At 58.0% G+C, this 20,927-nt stretch overlaps 1 protein-coding gene across 2 annotated transcripts; it reads left to right on the plus strand.

Annotated features, from left to right (window-relative positions):
• The first annotated feature begins 28 nt into the window (after nt 1-28).
• MRPL28 (mitochondrial ribosomal protein L28) lies at nt 29-3,629 on the plus strand. Of its 2 annotated transcripts, XM_074919186.1 has the most exons (6): nt 29-363; nt 587-739; nt 1,060-1,194; nt 1,864-1,950; nt 2,864-2,928; nt 3,343-3,629. In XM_074919186.1, the coding sequence occupies exons 1-6, from the start codon at nt 76-78 to the stop codon at nt 3,371-3,373; spliced, it is 759 nt and encodes a 252-aa protein (XP_074775287.1). In that variant the 5' UTR covers nt 29-75; the 3' UTR covers nt 3,374-3,629. The 2 variants fall into 2 exon arrangements, with proteins under 2 accessions (XP_074775287.1, XP_074775286.1); XM_074919185.1 differs by having other exon boundaries at nt 2,864-3,629.
• Nucleotides 3,630-20,927: the final 17,298 nt, after the last annotated feature.

Genomic DNA, 20,927 nt, shown 5'->3' on the forward strand with positions numbered 1-20,927 from the left:
TGCCCCGCTTCCGGCCGCGGTGGCCGCTGGGAGCGGAAGCGGAAGCGGGGGGCGGAGGCGAGGAGCGGGCGGGCGATGCCGCTGCACCGGTACGCGCCGCGGCTCTGGCCCGCGCTGCGGCTGCGGGAGGGGCTGTGCGCGCGGCTGCCGCAGCACTACCTGGCGGCGCTGCAGGACGAGACGCCGCCCACGCCCGTGCACTGGCGGCCGCTGGGAGTGCGCTACCGGCGGAACCCGCGCACCGGCGAGCGGGAGCGCGTGCAGGACGTGCCGGTGCCGGTGTATATGCCGCCCGCCGCCGACGAGGGGCTCTGGGGCGGCGAGGGCTGGATCCGCGGCTTCCGATATGCGCGCAACGACAAGGTGAGCGCTGCGGGCTTTCCTTACCCCGGGCCGGTGTTATGGAGCCCGGGGGGGGGGGGACCCCGGGCGAGCAGGGCCTGCCGGCAGCGGCCACCCTCTTACCCCTGCGGCACCGGGGCGCGTCCCGGGCGGCTCCTGGTGCAGCCTCGGCCCGCTCGGGCGGGCAGCAGCACCCCCCGGGGAGGGCCGCGTCCGCGGGCCCTGACGGCCGGGCCCTGCCCAGCTCTCCACCAGGCTGCCCAAGACGTGGAAGCCGCAGCTCTTCAGGCGGCAGTTCTACAGCGAGATCCTCGACGCTACGCTGACCATCACCGTCACCATGCGGACGCTGGACCTCATCGACGAGGCCTACGGCTTTGACTTCTACATCCTCAAGGTGAGGCCCAGCGGGACTCGCTGAGCAGCAGGTGCCGTGGGGCAGGTCCGGCCCCACGCTGCCCTCGCCCAGGGGCTGCTGTTAATGTATTAGTGCCTGGCCAAAGCTTGACTGGAGCCCTTGGTATTAAAGACCAGAACTACACTCAGATAAATTGTAGGATAAATCCAAGAGACCTTTTCCTTTCATAACGTGTGGCCCTACGAGAGCCTCTACAGCGTGTGGATAAACTGCCAGTGTTGTCTGCGTGCTGATAGACTCGTGTGCTCTCTGGCAGCGGGTCTCTTGGTGCAACTGAACATCAGACTTTATCTCTCCAGACTCCAAAAGCCAATATGTGCTCGAAGCTTGGGATGGATTTGAAGCGAACGATGTTGCTTCGTCTTGCACGGCGGGATCCTAAACTGCATCCTGATGATCCAGCCAGAAGAGAGGCCATCTACAATAAGTACCAGGTGGGTGCCTGGCCTGCAGTTCTTGCCCTGGTGCCTGCAGTGAGGTTTGCTGGTTGTGCAGACTATAATGCCCTGATCACCCTGTCACAACACAAACCGGTGTTAATGCTCCTGTGTTAAGGGTGTAGGTAAAGATCTGAACATCATTTATCGGGTTTTTCTTGTCTCTCCGTGGGCTGCTAATTTCTGTCCTGCTCATTTAGGGAGACAAAAGCACGTATTGCTGTGATCGAGGTTAGCAAGGGTCTGCAATAAGCACTTGGTAGGAGCTGGCACTGTTGACAGCAGCGAGCATTTGTGCTGATACTGCAGCAAGGAGTCCAGACTGCCTGTGTGTGGTTTAGTTCTGTGCAGCTGGTGGTGGTGGCCAACGTAGAAACACCACCAGCATCCATGGTCCGTGGAGTTGTGTGGAGAAACGACCCCAGAACTACACAGAGGAGAAACACAGCAACACACGTGGCTGATCGAAGAAAACAGGACCCTGGCTAAGGAAAGAGGAGAGAAGGGAAGTGGACTTTGGTTGCCAGAAAAGAGGGAACAGTGTTTTAAGATTTGTTTATAGTAACGTTTGCACTAGATCACGTGTTTGTGAGAGTTGAGTGTGGAGAGGATTTGCATCTTAGTCACCTGGAAAGACTCTACCGTCTGCTCCTTCTTTTATCACAGGAATTTACAATCCCAGAAGAAGAAGCTGAGTGGGTTGGCTTGAGTTTAGAAGAAGCAATAGAAAAACAGAGGCTTCTAGAAAAAAAGGTGAGTTTCTGAGACAGTGCTTAGCACCGAGGTGTCTTTAGCTGTATTAGGCTGCACGTCCAGCTGATGTGAACAGCCTGAGCACTGCAGGGTGATGGAAGTGGTGCCCTGGAACTCCGGACAGCCACATGAACCTGGTTAAAATTGGGAGCCCAAAACCTGGGACTAGGTTAAAGTGCACTGTAAACTCGATCCCCCAATCAGGAGAGCGCTATTTAGGGGGGTGGCTCATAACTGGTGCTGTGCGAACATCTTTGCCTTTGGTCGCCACCTGCTGTACTTGTGCTGTGGGACACGTGGCTACAAGCCGAGGGCCCACGCAGTCCATGACCCTCTGTCACTGCAGCTCCCTTGTTAGAAGCGACGTGCAGAGGAGGGTGCACCAGAGAGCTGCTGGGGCAAAAGGCTTTCCTGGGGTCGCTTGATGACGTTTCCCCCAGATCTGTTTGCTCCTGTTTTGGCTGCAGCAGGAACGAAAGGTCCGGAGCACTGACTGCATGAGGCAGTGCTGGGCCCTGAACCCTGTGGGGCTCCAGCTTCATCAGGGGGTACGTTCCCTCAACGTGCTTCGGTGCAGCTCTCATTGAGGGCAGTGTGAGGAGGGAGGGAAGCATTTTTAGAAGGAAAGGGATCCCTGGGAGCTACTGATGATTCTCATCTGCAGGCAGAACTGAGAAAGCTGATGAATGTCCCACGCAGGTGCCGGTCATCTTTGAGGCAGTGTTACAGAGCTGAGGAGCAGCAAAGCAGGTTGACTTGTTCAGCCACTGAAAAAAACCCGGCTGCATCTTCCTCTGGTTTTAACTGTTAGCACGCCCTCAGCACTAGGTCCCTGGGCTCTCCGCTAGGCTTCACCCCTTGATGCTGCTCAGGTTCACTCCTTTTAAGTGGCTTATCCTCTGCTTTGTTTCAGGACCCTGTCCCACTCTTTAAGGTGTATGCTGAAGAGCTCGTCAACCAACTGAAAGAACAGGAACTGCAGAAGCAGTAGAAGGAAAGAAACCTTTGGAGCAAAAGCCCTGCTGCAGATCAGGCTATGGGGTTCAGTGAGTCTTCTGTCTGAACCACGCTTGTGTGGAAGGGGATGCATGAAGAGCATGCCCAGGAGCATATTGCAGTTATTGAAATCTAACAACAGCCTAAATTCAGTGAGGAACCGTTCCTGTGGGTTGAGGGAAGAATTTCTGGCCTGTGGCCTCAAAGTGTTCCTGTAAGACTGACTTCATATCGTTCTTCTGCCTGTACGAGTAGTTGGCTGCTGTTGAGAGCTTGGTCATGATGTAAAATGAACATGCTTTCTGGGAATGAATATCAGAAAAGTTTTCTCTGATACTCATTGCTCATTAGTGTGTTATAGCAGGGCCTGTGAGACACAGTGATGGTGTAACTTAGATCAATCCCCAGCCTTCTGCAGCAGAGGTGACTGTGCCCCCAGAGCGTGACCCCGAGCCCCCAGCATCAGGCAGTGCCTGCCAGCACGTGGGGCTGAGCTCCCCCGCTGCAGTCACTGGCCCTACAGCTCACCCTGACCCCTTGGGTGCTTCCAGCACTGTTTCTGTTTGAAATTGGTGACTTTGAAATCTTTTTAGTAAAAATGTAGTTGAAGTGGGTGTTGAAGCCTTTGCTCCTGTCTGGCAACAAGGGAGGCATTTACCATAATTACACGCTAACGAACGGTGCTGTGTGTCACTGCTGTCGTCCTTAAGTTTCATGCTCCTGCAGTGGGTTTCTGGCTGGAGTAAAACCAGCCTTCTCCTCCCTTTCCCCTCAGTGCTGAGGTGAGGGACAAGCACAGGGCTTGCAGTCTGGACCTCGTGTGAGCCCTATCTTTGGATTGACACTTGCCCCCAGAAGAGACTTTGCCTTCACCGTGTCTTGGGATGAGACGTGCTCCCCCTCGCTAGCACGTGTAGTGTCTGATTCTGAGCCACAAGACCCGTGATGAGAGAGAAACTGGGCTTGTAGAGCAGTGTGCAGCTGGTCCCCTCTGCACTGGAATGGAGCAGGACCACAGGGGAGTGGAAATTCTCAGTGCCTTAATGTCTGCCTTAAATATTTGGGGATGGGGTGCTGCGGAGGTGGTCGCTGGGTGGGCACAGAGCCGTTGCAGGGCAGTAATGGTGGCCAGGGACGAGGGAGGTAGTTGAGGTGAATGCGATTTAAATGGTGGTGCTTCGTGAAGACCAGACTGCTGCTTTTTGGGTCTGGGAATGGTTTGGAGCCCTTGCAAGGAGTATTTGAGCCCCCAGGTGAGTGTGGCACAGCTGTGCAGCCCCTGGCTCGTAGGGCTGGTTGGTCAGGGGCTGCCAGACTGGGGCTGCGCTGGCTCTGCACAGGCACAGGAGGCTCCGTGCTGCAGGGGATGGGTTGGGTGTCAAAAGCTGGTGTGTTTCCAGCCTGCCTGTATGTCTTGGCTCAGGCGAGTCCAGGCTCTCAAGAGCAAACTGGCACAGAAGGTCACATTTGCCTAATTAATGGTTTTGTAGCTGGGCCAGCACAATGACATTTGCTTATCTTCTCCCTCTTCTGCAACTGAGCTGAGTGGGAAGCTGCTGCCCAGCTCCTCAGGGACCCTGACACTCTGCCCTCGTTAGAGATAATTAGCTAGGACAAGCTCCTTGTTTGACAGCTCTGCTCATCATTAAGGGCTAGCACAGCTCATGCATTTTAATGCAGCTCTGAGCGAAGCCCCACACTGTGCCTCTGTCCCGGCCCCCCTCCGTGGCTTTACTGGAATGTGCCGGTGTGGGTCTGGCTGGGGGTCCCTGGGTGCCTCGCAGCCCCTCGGCAGTGAGGGGGCTGTTTGGGCTGGCTGAGCGGGCAATTACCAGCTCCGTCTCTGTCTGTGGGGCTAGTAGGTTTTAGTTATGTAAAATTATCTTCCAGTTGCGTGGTGCCGTATCTCTTGGGGAGAGCTCTGGCTGCGCGGCTGGTATTGCCTGTCCTCGGAGTTGACTCTGTTCTTCAGTGCTGCCCCTCACGCGTTCCCGGCCTGCAGGATCTGCTGCCTCGGGAAGGTTTGTGGGTGATGAGGGGTAGCAGGAGCTTTTGGCCAGACTTGGGGGAGAGCTCCTGTCCCGCTGGGGGTGCTGACAGGGGCACTGCAAGTGTTTCCAAGGGGAAAAGCTACTGGAGATGTGGTTAATGCTGACTTCTGAGTTGGAGCCTTCCGTTCTTTCATCCTGCCTCTGCTGAGAAACCTTCCCTTTGCTCCTTTCCCTACACCTCTGCAGGATGTGGCTGGGAGCTTCCCACGAAGGACACGCTCTCATGGAGATACTCTGCTGACTTGAGGAAAACTGGAAACTGTTTGCGGACCAGGGGTGCTGCAGCTTCAGAGAAAGCCAAGTTGCAAGCGTGCAGGGCTGGCTCACCCTTCAGCTGGGCGGAGTGGCAACTGTCTCGAGGAGGGGAGGGAGTCCCCACGCAGCATTCGGGGTAGTTGGACTGTGATAGTGCCAGCCAGGTCACCTTGAGGAGGTGGAGGAGTAGCTCAAGGCCCCGTGTTAGACCTGTCTGGCTTTTACACCTGTTCACTTGCAGCTCTGACCACAGAGAGCTTGATTCTGCTTGTAGGGGGGTGGTGGTGGGAAACCTGTCTAGGTCGGCTCAATCTGGAGATACCGGGTTCCTTCGCTGCCCTAGCAAGGGCAATCAGAGGAGCTGGTAGCTTGCCATGACAACGTGTTCCCAGGAAGCCACAGGCCACAAACCCACAGGTGCAGTTGGGTGCTCTTGGCCTGAGGCTGCAAATCCACCTCGGGCCGGGGAAGGGCCTGGCTGCTGAGCACAGCTCAGACTCAAGCCCTGCCTCGGGCTGCAGCAGAGGTCACCAGCCCCCAGCCTTGGCCTGAGGCCAGGCACCGCTTGTGCCTAATGCCAACCACCATGAGGATCCTGAGCACCACAGCAGGCGTGCACAGCAAGTCCCAGCATGCCAGCGAGCCCTGCCCGGGGTCACCTTGAATTTGAAGATAAAGCTGGGGTAGCAGTGGAGACTGCTCGGAAGGGGGAACGGTGAAAAATTATCTCAGCAAGGCAGCAATGAAAGGAAAAAATCCCAAGGCAAACCAGCAGGCTGGTCTCTTGATGCTTTCTGGGTGAGATGGCTGCTAGCTGACATCTTGGCTGCAGAATCGCTTGGTTGTTTTATTCTCCTGCGCAGGGGCTGCAGCCAGTGCCGGGAGGACTTCTGATGGGGCAGGACAAGGGGGCTGGTCACCCAGACCCAACCATAGCGCTCTGCCCGAGGCTTTCCCTCAAGCCCCGCGTTTCCCTGCCCGTGGCAGGGGAGCCCTGCTCAGCGGCACATCTGCAAGCACAAACAGGGGAGGGATTGGAGCACCCCGGGCGTCGTGCCACGGCTCCCCACTGGCTGCAAAGCCCTCAGCTCCCCAGAGCTGCCCTGCGGAGTCACAGCCGGGGAGGCCGCCTGCCGCAGGCATGTCAGCGGTGACAGCCCCTCCCTGTGTCCCCGCGGCCGGGGGGGCCCAAGGAGAGGTGCAAAGTGTCCCATCACCCACCCGCAGCCCCACAGCTTGGCCCCGTGTTCGTCTCTTCACTGGTCAAACAGAGGAGCGGGAGGGATGGCTGTGGCAGACGAAACGAGGAGTGGACATGGCCACAAAGTGTCAGGCTGGGGTTGGAGATGAGGAAAACCTTCCCCCAGAGGGTGCTGCAGCCCAGGACGGGTCAGTGGCGAGGGGGATCTCCAGCCTTGGCAGTTTTCCAGGTGTTGGTGGACAAAGCCATGGAATGGCGGGCTGGGAGGTGCACGCATGCACATATCATCATGATTGGTGATCAATCCAGGACTGAGAAATTCCCGCTTAATTCATTCCACGGGTAACAAAAATATGCTCTTTTGTAGTCGCAGCAAGCCTGCCACAAAAATGAAAGTGCCCCTTGAAACATGCAAATTGGGCCCATGTGCTGGTTGTGGAGGGGGATTGGCAATCCCTCCCAAAATAACAAATCTTCTGATTAACTGGAAAAGCCTTGGTAGGGATGGCGGGACTAATTCTGTTCTGCAGCAGCAGGACATGTATACTGATGTCACAGCTGGGAATTCCACAGTCAGTGTTAGCTGGTGTCGAAGCAGCATTTGAATTTTGTCTGCCTGGCTCGTGACTCCCAGCAAGTTGTGGTCACTGATCCAAAACAGAGTTGAGGTTAAGGCCATGTTTCTCAACAAACTTATTTTCTCACTCGTTTACGTTCAGGAATTAGATAGTGTTTTACTTGTAAATTAAAAAAAAAAAAAAGTCTCTCCTCAAACAGAAGTAATATTTTGGGAGTATTAGCAAAAGCAGCGTGTCCCTGCCTCTCTCCCTGCTCTCGAAGCCAAGCCTGTGTTTTCCCCTGTGGCTCTGAGGCTCTTGGTTTGGAGAGGCTGTTGCAGAGGGACGTGGTTTTTAGGAGCTCTGTGAATCATCAGGAACCTGGTCAGCAAACACCAAAACTTAGCCTGAAAGTCACCCCCGCCCCGGTCCTGTGACATTTCTCAAGAAGAAATGAGATTTAGAAACACACTTGTGCAATTCCAGCAAATGCCTTTCAAATATCACTGCGGTTTGCTTTCAAATCAGCAGGACCCCGTTTCTCCCAAAACTCCGGACTCGGGTGCTGAGGGCGGTTGTGGCTGTGGGGTACACGCTGTGCTCGCTCCTACAGCTTTGCTCGCTGCTTGGGATTTGCTTTGGGATGTTTCGAGGCGACAGGGAAACGACGGCAAACATCCTCCTGGCTCTGCCGGTGAGTAACGTCTGTGACAAGTCACTCTGCAGTTTTGGGATCAGGATGGAGCCAGGCTCATCTCGGAGAGACACGGGCAAGGGCGGGAGGCCACGGGCAGTGCTGTGGGAAATGCTCGTTGGGTGTAAGGCAAACTTCCCCAGGAGGGTGTTGCAGCAGTGGGACAGGGTCTGGAGGAGTGGTGTCACCTCCACCCTTGGAGGTTTTCAAAAGGGCAGGGCAAGGTCCTGAGCAACTTGCTCTAGCTTTGCGGCCAGCCCTGCTCAGAGCAGGAGGGGCTGGAGCCCTCCGGAGCTCCTCCCAGCCTCACTTTTTCTGTGATGCAGTTTCTAGTAGTTCCTCCACCTTGGGAAGCTCCCTGCAGAACGGCCATCAGCCTGAGGAGAGGGGATGAGTAATGAACTGAAGAAAACCAGCTACCAAGTGCTGGCTGGAGGGGAAGGGCCCTGTCTGGGCAGGAGAAACCGCCCTGCTCCCCGCTGCCTCCCGCGGGGTGTGCATGGTCCCCACCCCGCGGGGAGCCCTGCGGCCGTGTGCCGTGCTCCCTCTTCTCCCATCCACCCAGGGAAGTGTCTCGTGCACCAAGCCGTTGCCCCCAGAAGTGGCTGTGGGCAGGAATGGTGGGATGGAGCCATTGGCCACACACTGGATCACTGGGAGCCCAGCGCAGTGGGAAACAGCCTGGCTCTGCCTGAGCATCCCTGGGGGGGCCCGGGGGGCCCCTGGCCCTGGGTGGCAGTTGGCTGTGCCCACCAGAAGGACCCGGCAGCTCTCTTTGGGTGACTGCTGGGTTTTCTAGTGCTGCTGGTTCCCAACTCCCAGCTCGTCCTGGCCCTGGCACAGCCACCGATGTCCCGGCAGACCCGCGGCTCCCGGCGCGGCGGAGAGCTCTGCTGCGGGCAGGGCTCGGGGCAGCCCACCGAGACCAGCCTGCGGCCAGACACAGGCTCCTGGCTGGAGCCTGGTGGAGAGGAACATGGGCAGATCTGTAGGGGAGCTTAGTTTGTGCTGTAAGGAGTCATAAGGAAAAAAAAACACCTCAGAAAACCTATATACGCATACGCATTAATTGCCAAAAGCATCTATTCCCTGATACGTTCTGCTGCAATCTCTCCTACAGCAGGGGGCTGAGCTGGGACGGGGATGCTGGACCAGGGGTGCTGGGCACACGGAGCACAGGCCAGGATGTGGGGTTACCTGCACCCACAGCTCCTGCTGCGCATCACGGGCTCAGGCTGGGCTCCTTGGCTGCAGGGGGGAGTGCTGCGGGGTGCGAGGGCAGCCGTGCCAGCTGGGGACTGGCCACGGACACCTTTGCCTGGCTGGACTCTGCCCTTCATGTGCATCTCCACTGCACACATTCACCAGGCAGCCATCGCCATGGTAACACTGAAAATGGTGCTGTTTCAGGCCAGTTAGAGCACTCTGACAAATGCAGAAAATGGCATTCCTGAGATGGGAGCCCAGCTGTGCTCGCAGGGCCTCCAGGTACGCTGGGACATGGTTGCTTGGAGAAGGTCCTTTCAGGACACCGTGTCCCCAGGAATGTGTGTCCCATGCTGGGGCAAAAAGTGCTGGAGGGAGCCTGTGGGATGAGAGATGGAAGGGAAAAGGGAACAGCCACAAACTGGGCTTCTCCGGCAGCGCTCCTGGCACGGCCGGGGCTGGGACTGACCGAGCTCATCCCTGGGACGGCCTCAGGGTCCGGGGCAGCCTGGGGCTGGCACGAGGGATGGGACAGGCATTTCACAGAGCTCCATCCTCACCCCACGTGTCAGAGCCATCCAGCACCGTGCTGGTGTTTCCTAGCTAGTGCTGGATTATTCATCCATGCAAGAAGTAGTCTGTTCCTTTTTGCGAGGACAGCTCACTGTCGTACGCTCAGGCTGGATTTTTCCCTCTGTTTCATTACAGAGGCTGAACTCTGCCTGCTGTTTAATCCTCCAGGCAGTCCTGTAAGGTGCTCGTGCAGCTCCTCCTCATAAACCCTCATTTTCTCGCCCTGATCAAGGTGGTATCATCAGCAAACCCGATCAGCTTCCTTTTCCCAGCAGCTGGAGGAATGCTGAACTGTGCAGAGTGCCCTGGGGAGCTGCCCTGCCCTTCGCGCCGCTGCAGAACACCCGCTTTGTGCTTTAACCAGGTATCTATCCACACGGGGACTTGCCCACTCATTCCAAGGCATCTTAATTTCCTTGAGATGACGGACCCCTCCTGACTGTGCCGTGAGACCCGGGTGGACCTTCACAGCTGAGTCTCACCCACCCAGCAGGATGTGGGGTGACTCTGCCCCAGTATCCCCAGTAGCCCATCACTATCTGTGTGTCTGCTCGTTTTATACCTTAGAATGTTGTCCGTTGGCTTCTGAGCCTGGTTGAGGACCTGAGTTTGGTTAAATCCTTCCTCCTGTAAGCCGTGCATGGATTTGGGTGGTTTCAAGTGGTTGAAAGTCTTTAAGCTGCGTTGCTCCAACTCTGGGACTTGAGCCTTGTCACACTCTGACTCCCAGAGCAAGACTTTGCTGTACCTGGTACTTTCTCTTCTTTTTCACATTGTAACTTCTCGGTCTCTTTGACATCAAATTTCAAGTCTTGCTGCAAGGTTTTCTTTCTAGAAATCATTAATTGTGGCCTTTTCTTTTTGCAAAAGTTCTCTACTACTGATTTTAAAGCATGGGACTGGAGCTGGGCACTGGCAGCAAAAACTGGGGGAAATCTCCGCGAATGCAGGCGCTGGGCTAGCAGGCTTCTGCCTGGCCAGGCTGTCCTGGGGTGTGCAGAGCCAGCACAGTGTGGAGGTGGGAACTCGCCCATACACAGACCCCTTGTCCTGCTTAGCTCCCCTCTCTCCCATGAATGCTGTGCTCCTCTCCCCTGCTATCAGTTTTTCCTTGCTTTCTGTATGATATGCTGCAGAAAAAAAGGAAAATTAAGGCCTTTGCAGGGCTCTGGTGAAGGTACTTATGGGGGCTTGTGGAGCACCTTGCAGGGGACCAGGGTGTCCCGGGTGGCAGCAGCGGGAGGGCGGGTGGAGGGTGATGAGACCCTGGCACGGGAGCTGGGATGGTGGCACAGAGCGAGCCGGTGGGCACATGTGGCTAAAGCCGTGATGGCGTGCGGCTAAAACCTTGCTGGCTCGGGAGCCTGTGAGCCAGGAGTTACCATGGGAACCACCGGAGGATGCTCGGGAGGGCAGCGCAGCTCTGCCGCGGCTCCACGGCCTCAGCGCCTGCGCCCCTGTCCCCAGCCCCAAGCGGTGGCAACGGGGCCGGGTGGGCCCCTGGCCCGTGGATACCTGGAGAGGTACCGGCTTGTCTTCAGCAGAAAGCGAGCGATCCCCTTTCAGCCAAGCTCCGAAGCACTTCACAGAGAAGCTGCCTTTAAAATGGAGAAAGCAGGAGTGGGGCAGGAGCCCCCGGCACCCAGGCGGGCTGTTTGCCCGCTGGCCCAGCACCGGGACCGGCTGCGTCAGCTGCTCCAGGCACCGGCCAGCCCCTTCACGCAGGCTGCGCCACTTCTCTGGCAGCCTTCGGTGACAAGCCTGTCACCGGCCCTTTGCACAGGCGCCAGGGCTGTATTGCATGCACCACCCACATACGTTGCTGCTGACACCTTCCAGGCCCTCCCTTGGCGAGGCAGCTCCGTTTCCCATGTAGGGTGTATTTACTCAGCTCCCCACAAAGTCTGTTTTCAGGAGCATCTCTGCTGGTACAGCTCTCGGAGTGAGTGGTCTGTCCTTTCCTGGCTTCCTTGGAATAGGTGAAAAGGAAGATGTTGTTGTATCTGCCACGCTCCAAACGGCCCGTTCCGGGAGCAGGTAGGTTGGGCTGTTTGAGGATCAGCTGGTTCATCCCCCGGTTCCTTCAGAAGCCCTGGAGATGCCTCCTAGCGCCACGGCTCCTTGCTGCTCCCTCGTCAGCGGGTTTCACGGTGTTATCTGTGGTCTTTGTGCTCCCCAGCAAGCAGGGTGGGATTCCCCTGGTTCTCCCACCAAAGCAAGGACTCAGGCAGCGGCTCCCAGTGCCCCTCCTGCAGCCACCTTGATGGACTCCTCCCTCTGGATGGCTGTGAGGAGGGAATGGGAAGATGGCTTTGGCTTCCTTTCCTTCAAGCTCACCCTGCCGCCCATGAGAGTTTCCCCAGATCTCTCCCACCCTTAGATTCTCCCAAAGACCCTTTTTTCCCATTTTTCTGGAATTGCTCTCCAGTGCCCGTGATGACGGGTGGGGACAGAAGCACCTGTGGGTTTTGTGCAGATGTTTCAGTCGACGAGGCTGGGCTGAGCACCCATTACTGTTCTCTGGCTGCAGCATCCATCCCTGGACCATGAGGTCAGGGCCAGGACCACGCTCCCACTTGTCTCTCCTCAGTGGGACCTACCCAGCCCTGAGCACGAATCCTGGTCCACGCTCACGGGTCTGGCAAGAAGACCCCACGTATCACTGTGTCCATCATCATTAAACACCGTCCAGGAGTAACGAGAGGCTCCGTGCCTCACAGACCCGGCAAGGAGCGGCTAGGCATGAAGGCAGCGAGGCAGAGCGGGTGCCCCAGCATCCCAGCGTCCAGGGGCGAGCGTGGCCGGAGGGATGAGCTTCCTCATCCAGCCAGCAGCGCCAGCAGGTCCTGCAGAGCTGGGGCACAACCCGGCCAAGCCGGGCAGTGCTGGTGCCCTGGCAGAAACCCCACACGCTGTGAACACAAATCGTTAGTGGCAGCAGTGGGGAAGGGAGGGCAGAGGCGATGGAGGAACGTCCAGCCCCGTCCTGGCTCTCTGGATGAACCGGCGTGAAATCCCCATGAAAGGCAGAAGTGGTGGCTGGCAGCCTGGTCCAAGAGCCCACCATGGCCAGATCATTGCACCCATGAGGCGTCATGTGCCCCCACCCAGCGCTGTGCCTTGGAGGAGGAGGAGGATGGTGAGGGCTGCACAACAGTGCAGGAGAGCCCTGGCATCGAGGCATTGTGCAGCGGGAGCAACGGGGAAAGGCTGGCCAAGGGGGAGGCACTGCTTTCTGCAACAGCCTTCAAAGAGTTTTCCTTAAGTGTCGCTGCTCTTTAGGGCTTCCTCCTCCAAAGGAAAAAAAAGAAGGGAAAAATAGGCAACAAGGAAGAGCAATCTCTCGGTGCGGGATGAAAGCGGCCTGTCTTGACTATTTACCCAGCAATTATAAGTAAATCGGTGGTGCCTAACGGGGCCGGTTGCCATAGTGACGATGGGATGGAAGGACCAGCATTTGGTCCTGGCTGCAGCCAATCAGGCTGGGAAGCCCAAGCTGCAATATAAAGTAAAGATTCCCATCTTCCAGCCACGCACTTGCCAAGAAAGGGAAATAGGTTCAAGAGTCTGGGGAAAAAAAGTGCTCCGGCCGGCGGCAAGCAGGGCGGCTGCTCCCGTCATGGCGGACTGCGAACGCCCGGGCAGGTGAGAAATCCCAACTCTCCCCATCTCCCCGCTTATTGTTCTCCCGCGCCGCGGTCCCCTCCAGCGCCCCACCCCACCCACGCCGCCGCCCCGACCCCCTCGCCCCGGCACCCACAATGAAACCCCCCTTCGGGCAAGAGACAAAGAGACGCGGGTGGAGAAAGGCTCCACCATTCTCCCCAAATTGCCATCGTAGGCCTTTCAAATCAAATTTCGCAAAGCAGCTTCATCAAAGGCCCCCAGCTGGGAGGCACGAGCCCCATATTCCTGCCCCCCCCCCCCAGCAGGTCTGGGGTGGTGCGGCAATCCCACACAAAGTCGGCGCTGCTCCAGAAGTGTCTTTGAAAAAAAAAAAAAAAAAAAAAAAAGAAAAAGAGGGGGGGAAAAAGGAAAAAAGGGGGGGAGATGGAGATAAAAAAAAAAATGCAAGCGAGAGAGCGGCGCCTAAATTGCTCGTCGTCTTCCCCATCTCATTACTCGCGACTTCTGAGGACGGGTATTTCCAAAGGCTGCTATGAAAGACTTGTGAATGGAGCCCCCCCGTATGAGATCAAAGCCCGAGGGCCGGGACGCCGGGGTGTGCCGGAGGAGGGGGCGAGCGGTGGCGGCGCCGCAGGATGGTGGGGGGAGTCTTCCTCCCCTGCTGCCGCTGCCCTCCATGTTTCCCGGTGTCGCTGCTGCCGCTGCCTGACCCATCTTGCAATGGAGACCAGGGACGGCGGCCGGAGCCCAATGGCTGAAACCGAGACGAGCAAACTCCGTTGGCTCACAGTTCGGCAACTCTCCCAAAATTCATGTTTAATAAAGGAGCTTATTCCAGCCGGGACCTCTCCGGACACCTCGAATTGCAGATGAGCGAGTGGTTTCCCCACCGCTTGAGCCCACTCCTTGGGTCTCTTCCCTCCCCGCGCCGCAGCAGCGCCAGCCTGGTGCCACCAGCAGAAGGGCCGAGGACAAAGGCAGGAGGACAGAAGTTGTGCCACTTTGCCCTTCCCGTTGCCTCCCTTCAAACACGGGCTGCTTTCTTCTGCTCAGAGACAAATTCAGCTCCAGGCAGCGTTCCCACCACCAGCACCACCGGCAGACGGGCGCCCCATCAGCGGCACGGAAAGCAAACTCACAGATGGTAAAATAAGAGAGTCGTGTAGGGTTCAAAGAGACCTTCTATGTCAATTGTTATATTATTAGGTAAACTCCAAGAAGAAAATCTTTTAATCCACTGTGGCTAATCCAGTCCACTTTTGTTGGCCAGGACATATTCAGCATCAACAAAAGGCTCTGGCCGACGGACACCGGCATACATAATGTATTTATAACTGCGGGAGCCGGCTCGGCGGCAGAAAGAGCCACTGCTTGGGCCAGCAGCGGGGGCCGGGGTGGAGGATTTGCCCGACTTTTATCAGTTTTATTTTCATTTCAAAGAACCCGGCAGATATTTGCACTGCGACGCTTACCAGGGGGAGCACAAAGAGCACAGGGATGTTCCCAGCTCTGGCTGGTCCCAGAACCCCACTGGGACCCCACTGGGACCCCAGCCCTTGCCTCCCCCCAGGGCTGGGGCTGCACCAGGGCAGTGGCAGCAGAGAAGGCTCCAAGGGCAGGTTTGGCCCGAGCCTGGTTTTGGGGTGATGGTTCCCGTGGGGAGTTAGCAGTTGGGGTGGCTCCCCCCTGAAACGGCCGTCCCGGGCTGACAGGGTCCCCTGGGCTTTACCCTGGGAAGGTTCCATTGTCCTGGGATGGGGGGGAGTCACCTTCCTGCAGGGATGTGGGAATGGATGCGGGAACGAGCTGCCTGCACTGCGAAGGGCCAGCGCTGCCAGGGCGGTGACGGGGGGAGCGGCGCGGGGGGAGACCTTGTCCTCCAACCCCAGAGAAGCAGAGACCCGAGCCAAGGAACCTGAAAAGCAAATAGAAACCAGCGGTGGCAAAGGGCAGGTGGGACTCGAGCGGGGACCACGTGGACACAGCCTCGGGCAGGAGGAGGGGGGAGCTGGTGGGTCTGAGCTGGGATGGGTGGAGGTGGCAGCTGCAGATGCTGGAGGTGGGCAGGGGACACCGGGCACCCAGGTCCCCCAGGCCTCGGGTGCAGCCCGTCCTGAGCACTGGGCTCTCCCGGGGCAGGGCCGGGTGGGCGCCTGTGCCTGGTTCACAGCGGCACGGGAGGGGACAGATGGGATGGCCAGGCCGGGTCCGTGGGCTGAGCTGGCGATTGAAAATGTGTGTGAAACATGGGGTGAGGGTGGGACTGAGCCAGCAGAGAACTCCACACAGCAAGGAACCAGGGTCTCTGGTGAGGGTGAGCTTGCTCAGGAGTTTGTGGTCCTCCCAGGATGCCACAGAGTCAAAAATGTCCTTATTCCCACCCTGGGTAGCTCAGTGCCGTCCCAGGCCAGCGGCTCAGATATGGCCATGAGGGGCTTCAGTAAGACTATGGAAAGGAGACACAGCTGTGAAGGGACCAAAAGGATTTGCTTCAAGAGCCCAGAGAGCTTGCCCAGGGTATGGTCCTCATGACAAGGGACAGCAGAGAAGAGGAGCCCTCTCCTGAAGTAGGCACAGAGCGTCCAGCCACTGGGGTCGTGCTAACAGAGCGCTGATGGGAGTGACCCAGGGAGAAAACCATCTCCAAGGGATGTGGTTGTTACTGCAAGTCCAGGGTCAAGCTTTTCCACTTTCACCACGCCGACAGGTACTCGGAGTCCTCCAGAACTAGTGTCTTCCTCGAATGTGGTTAAACTGGCCAGTGCTCAGAAGTTTCTGCAGGGACCAGATGCACGTACAGAGTGGTTAAGCACAAAGCTGTGAGTCACCGGCCCTGGATCCACCATCCTGAGACCCACCAGGGGGCAAGGGATGGGGGTCAGGGATGTGGATGCCACCTGTGAAAGCAGCTGCTCTTCCAAAGACTGGAGTGCAATGGGGGCTCCCCAGGCCTCGCTGCCCGACACAGCCCATTGCTCTGAGCGTCACCAAGGCGTCCCCAGAGCTCCTGGCTGCCCTGCACGGTCCATCCAGAGGTCCACCCAGCACAGGAGCTGCCAGGCTAAACGGACATATAAGGAGCACAAACCATCTGGGAGACAGAGGATGAGAATTCAGGCTCAATCATCCGTTTTCATCAGGCAGAAGTTGAATGGCAGGAGCTGCAGAAGTGCCAGGCTCCTGGCAGCTGTTAAATGCGAGACTGAGCTAAGTAAGCTGAGTTAAAGATGTTCAAGCACTGGAGATCTGAAAGTACCTCTCCACTGGGAAAAGGGAGCCATGGACCTCCTGGGCAGGCCCCTCTGCTCCACGTCCCGTTGCAGGAGGAGTCTCGGATGGGCTGGGATGGCCTGTGGGCTGGGGTGTCGTGGTACGGCTGCCCACAGGATGGTCATCTCCAGACCACGGGCACTCACCCCACCTCATGGCCTTGGGAGAACTTCCCAGAGAACTCCCCAGGGAAGTGTGGGAAGACTGACCAAAGATCATGCCAACCTCCTGAGAGACCCTCTCCATGACATGTCCTTGTCACGCCAGGGAAGCTGCTGCCACGGGAAGATGCCGAGCCCAAGGTCTGTCGAGATCTGATGGTGTGCATCCACTGCCACACGATTTCTCATGCTTTGGTGAGTTGTAACTATAAAGGATCAGGATGAAACACAGTATGAGGCTGGAGTTGCTCGTGTTTGCCAGCTGTGGGTTCTCCTGAGGCTGGTCGCCATGCCAACCAACATCTGTCCATGGAAGGACTTCTGACAGAGGAGGTGCATTAATAAGAGAAGGCCCAGCAGGACTGTCAAAGCGGGGAATATATCCTCTGGGAGAAGACCAGGAAAGTTCAGCACCCTGAGGTCAGAAAGACCAAGGCTGCAGGAATTGGGCTGCTGTCTGCTCCCACCACGGGGGAGAAGAGCTGCGTAGGCTGAAGGACACAGCTGGCACGAGCTTGAGTGGTGTGAAATGCCTGCAGAGGGGGAGGCTGGACACGAGAAGGTGGCTGAGCCCTGCAGAGCAGGGTGGGGTGGCAGCAGCCTCCGTGTCCTGATGGGCTCAGGGGCCACAGGGCTGTGAAGCAGCACAGCTTTATGGAAGATGGCCCAAAGCTTGGTCTCTGGAAGAGATGGGACACAGCAAAGCTTGGGACACCTGCCTAGCCTCGTGCTTACATCTCTGATGTCTCCTCCCCAGGGAAGGAGAGAACCGTGGGATGCTCATGATCGCTAGTCCATGTCTCCTCCCAGCCATCCTGTCCCGGAGAGGACTTGGATCTGCTGTGGTTCACCCTCCCACCCTGGCACAGGAAGAGGAGGGGATTTTAGGAGAGAAGCGGCCTGGGCTTTCACACCAGGGAAGAGCTACCAAGTGGTGAGCATGAGCAGAAAGGGGCCACTGACAGCCCCAGGAGTGCCAGCAGAAGGGGATGGGGAATCTCACGGCTGACATCCAGTGTCAGGGCAGGTTTGCCTAAGCTGTGGAGCAAGTCTTGGACCCCTCCGAAGACAGAGACCATCCACTTCTCTAAGTTTCCTCCCACAGTGAATGATTTTGTGGGCAATCTCTCCAGTGTGTCAGGACGAGACTAATATTCTCCACGTCTTCACCTGATGCTGGAAAGCTCTGAGAAAAGTCAGCACCAAGATGATCTTCTGGACTGGGCTTGTGCTGGGGCAGCTAAAGCAGCAGAAGAGTTTGGAGACTCTTCCATAAGTGCATGAATAAATAGCCCTCACTGAGCACCCCCAGCTCATCAGCCGTGGCTCAGTGCAGCACCAGTTTGCTAACGAGGAGCAGCAGAGCCTACCCCTGCCTGCCCACCCATGCAGCCTCCTCGCACAGCCCCACTCACCGCGGCACACGTGGGTGTCCTCAGCCAGGCTGCAGGTCTCCAGCCACGTCAGAGATGGTGCAGCAGGAGGGCCTTGTTCTCATCACGTCTTTGTGCACTTCTGCTCTTCTCCGCAGAAGGAAGCAGGTAAACCCCAGGGTCACTGCTGGGCTGGGTCCAGTGTCTTGGCTCAGTGCAGAGCCTTTCCTGGTCCTTTTCCTAAGACTTTGCTCCCATCATAGAAGAGGAACCCTGCAGAGAAACCTCCTTTCCCAGAGGTGATGCAGCCCTTGGGCAGGTCACCAGGGGTGGAGGGGTCCAGGATTTGCCTGTGCCAAGCCCCAGCTGCCCTGGCCGGGTGCTGGTGACACAGCAGCACGGGGGTCCTGTCCACCAGCTCAGCCGGGAGGGTTGGCCGTCACTGGGGAGATGGGTGCAGGATGGGTGCTCTGTGGAAGGGCCACCTCACAGGGGAGATGGCAAAGGAAGGCAACCCCGACCTGGGGCTGGAGGTTTTGGATGTGCTGCTGGGATGCAGAAGGTTGGGAAAGGGGTGGTGGAGGCTGGAGACTCAGCAAGGGTAGGGAGAGATCCTGGGGGGTCTGTGGCTGTGTTACCAGAGAGCTGAAAGAGCAGGGGGCTCCCAGAAGTGCCCTCCCAGGACTAGGGCTCCCCCAGCCACGGCTGGCTCGTCCCCCTGGCCCGGAGCAGACCCGCTCCCTTGGTGCAGCATGTCACGCCGCAGAAGAGCCCAGCGAGGGCTCTGGCTGGCAGGCTGTGACTTCTCACGAGCGTGGCCATCCTGCCCGACGGTGGGCAGACACCAGGAGCCTGTCACCGGCAATTAGCTGCAAACGGCTTCCCAGCCTGGCTGCTGCCCTGCCTGGGCACCATGGGTCAATGTTTGCCAGAGCACAGCATCTCTCCGAGGAGCATCTGGGATGCATGAGGCAGTGAGGAAAACCACTCTGCAGGAGAAATAAAGGGTGAAAATGCGATGGAGCTTCCCTTAGCAGCTCCCGATGTGATCACGAGGTCCTTTTGCCCTAGCCCAGGTCTGGCTGGGTTTGGGGCCTGAGCAAACCAGCCACAACCTCAGCTGCCATTCTCACTTCATGGGCTGGGAGCTCTCCTGGAGAGGGACAACAGCGAGTTGAGACCTGAACTGTACCCGACGGGTATGCGTGCAGATAAAATTATTTCCAGAGCTTGTCCTGGGTGCGTGAGTGTTTCTGAGATGTCTTCAAAAGCCTCACCCTACCAAGCAAAGCTGACCAGAAACCCACGGGCCACTGGGTGGACTCACAATAAACCAAAATTGCTTGATAGAGAGCTCGTTGATCATCGTCCGCATTTCTGGGAAGAACCTCATCGAAGCAGATGCAGCCAGTGAGCCTTGTCCCAGGCAAGAACTGAAAAGCCAGCAGAGTGCATCCAACTGGCCACCACCTGGTCACCAGATGTTGGCCAAAACATGGCCAACAGACCTTACTACCACAAAAGTTTTTGCCAGCTGCCTGGCAGAGCTGATCCCTCCAGGATGGGTGATCTAGGAGGGTGGGGACAAGCACTTGCTTTCCAGGCTGGACTGCTGATAGGGATCATCGTATCAAAACAGTCAGGCTGGAAGTCTGCAGGGCTGTCGGACAGACATCGCGGCATCGCTGAGCGCTGAGCTTGCTTTTGCTAGCCAGGCTAGAGACCACATCTAAGCCAGAAGATCCTGCCCAGTGTTGCAAAACAGATCTGCAAAAGTGGAGCAACCGATATTTCCAGCAGTGCTCTTGACATCGGCCTTCCCTTACCTGCCAGTAGCCCAGCTGGTCGGGATCATGGTGGCTGGATAAAGGAGATCTGCCTCTGCCACCAGGATCAGACGGGTTGAATTAGCACAAGCTGCTCTGGGACAGCTCTGCCAGCAGGGACCAGCTGTCTCAACGCAGCTGTCAATGATGTGAGCCACCAGCCAGGCCCCGTGCTCCTCCGCGGGGACGATGCCCCCCACGTGCCCACCTCGTCCCATCCCTCCACGGGGACAGCGGAGCAGCAGGCGCAGAGGGCGAGCGAGGGATGTCCTGGGGCGGGTGGGTGAGCCCTGGGTCTGCAGTGGGGCTTGGGGATGAGGGACAGGGATGTCCTCCCAACACTGCTGTTCCCTCCTGCCCACGCTCTGTGAGGTGGGACCATTTCTGTAGCGACAACTGCTCCAGAGCCCCCGTGCTCAGGGACGGGACAGTCCCAGCATGGCTCAGGGCAGAGCAGAGCCCTCTCCAGACATCTCCATCCCATGGAGAGCGAAGATATGAAGCGTGTCCTTCAGGAGCGTGGCAGCAGGATCCTCTCCTGCAAGTGGGGACTGGAGGGTGTCCCTGTCTGGCCCAGCTGCCCTGCAAGCATCTCCTGGGCAGGGTGGTCCCGGCAGGGACGAGCTGACATCTTTTCTCTCTGCAGAGCGGCACTGCTGGGACGCGTGTGGATGGTGTCCCACCCCCGGCCCCCCGAGAGGAGCAGCGAGCCTGGTGGTCCGGAGCATGGAGACGCAGGTGTGCGGGGCGCAGGCCCGGGGTGGGCCCCAAAGGTGGGTGCAGGAAGGCGCGTGGGGCGGGATGTCTCCGCGGGGTGCTCACCTTCACCAGACGGTGATGGAGAGCGCTGGGCGCTGGCGGTGCTGGCCGAGGGTGTGTGCAAGTGCCTTTTGGCAGAGATCAAGACCAGGGGAGTCACGGGGTCTCAGATACAGGGAGGGGTCTGGCAGGTTCTCTTTGCTCTGCCAGACATGGGGAACCCTTCCCCAAAAGCAGCACAGGGGCCAGGTGGGGAGGGACGGGGTGACACTGAGGTCCTGGCACCCACATCGGTTCCTGTGCTCCTCCCCTGCGCATGGCCCCGGGCAGGGCTGGGGTACGTGCTGCGCCCTCACCACTCAGCAGGGACGGGCTCAGCGGCCGCCCGCTGCCCGCTCCTGCCCTGAGCGAGGTCCCAGAAGCAGCTA

This window comes from Athene noctua, chromosome 15, assembly GCF_965140245.1.
Source record: "Athene noctua chromosome 15, bAthNoc1.hap1.1, whole genome shotgun sequence".
In the NCBI taxonomy this organism is placed as follows: Eukaryota; Metazoa; Chordata; class Aves; order Strigiformes; family Strigidae; genus Athene; species Athene noctua.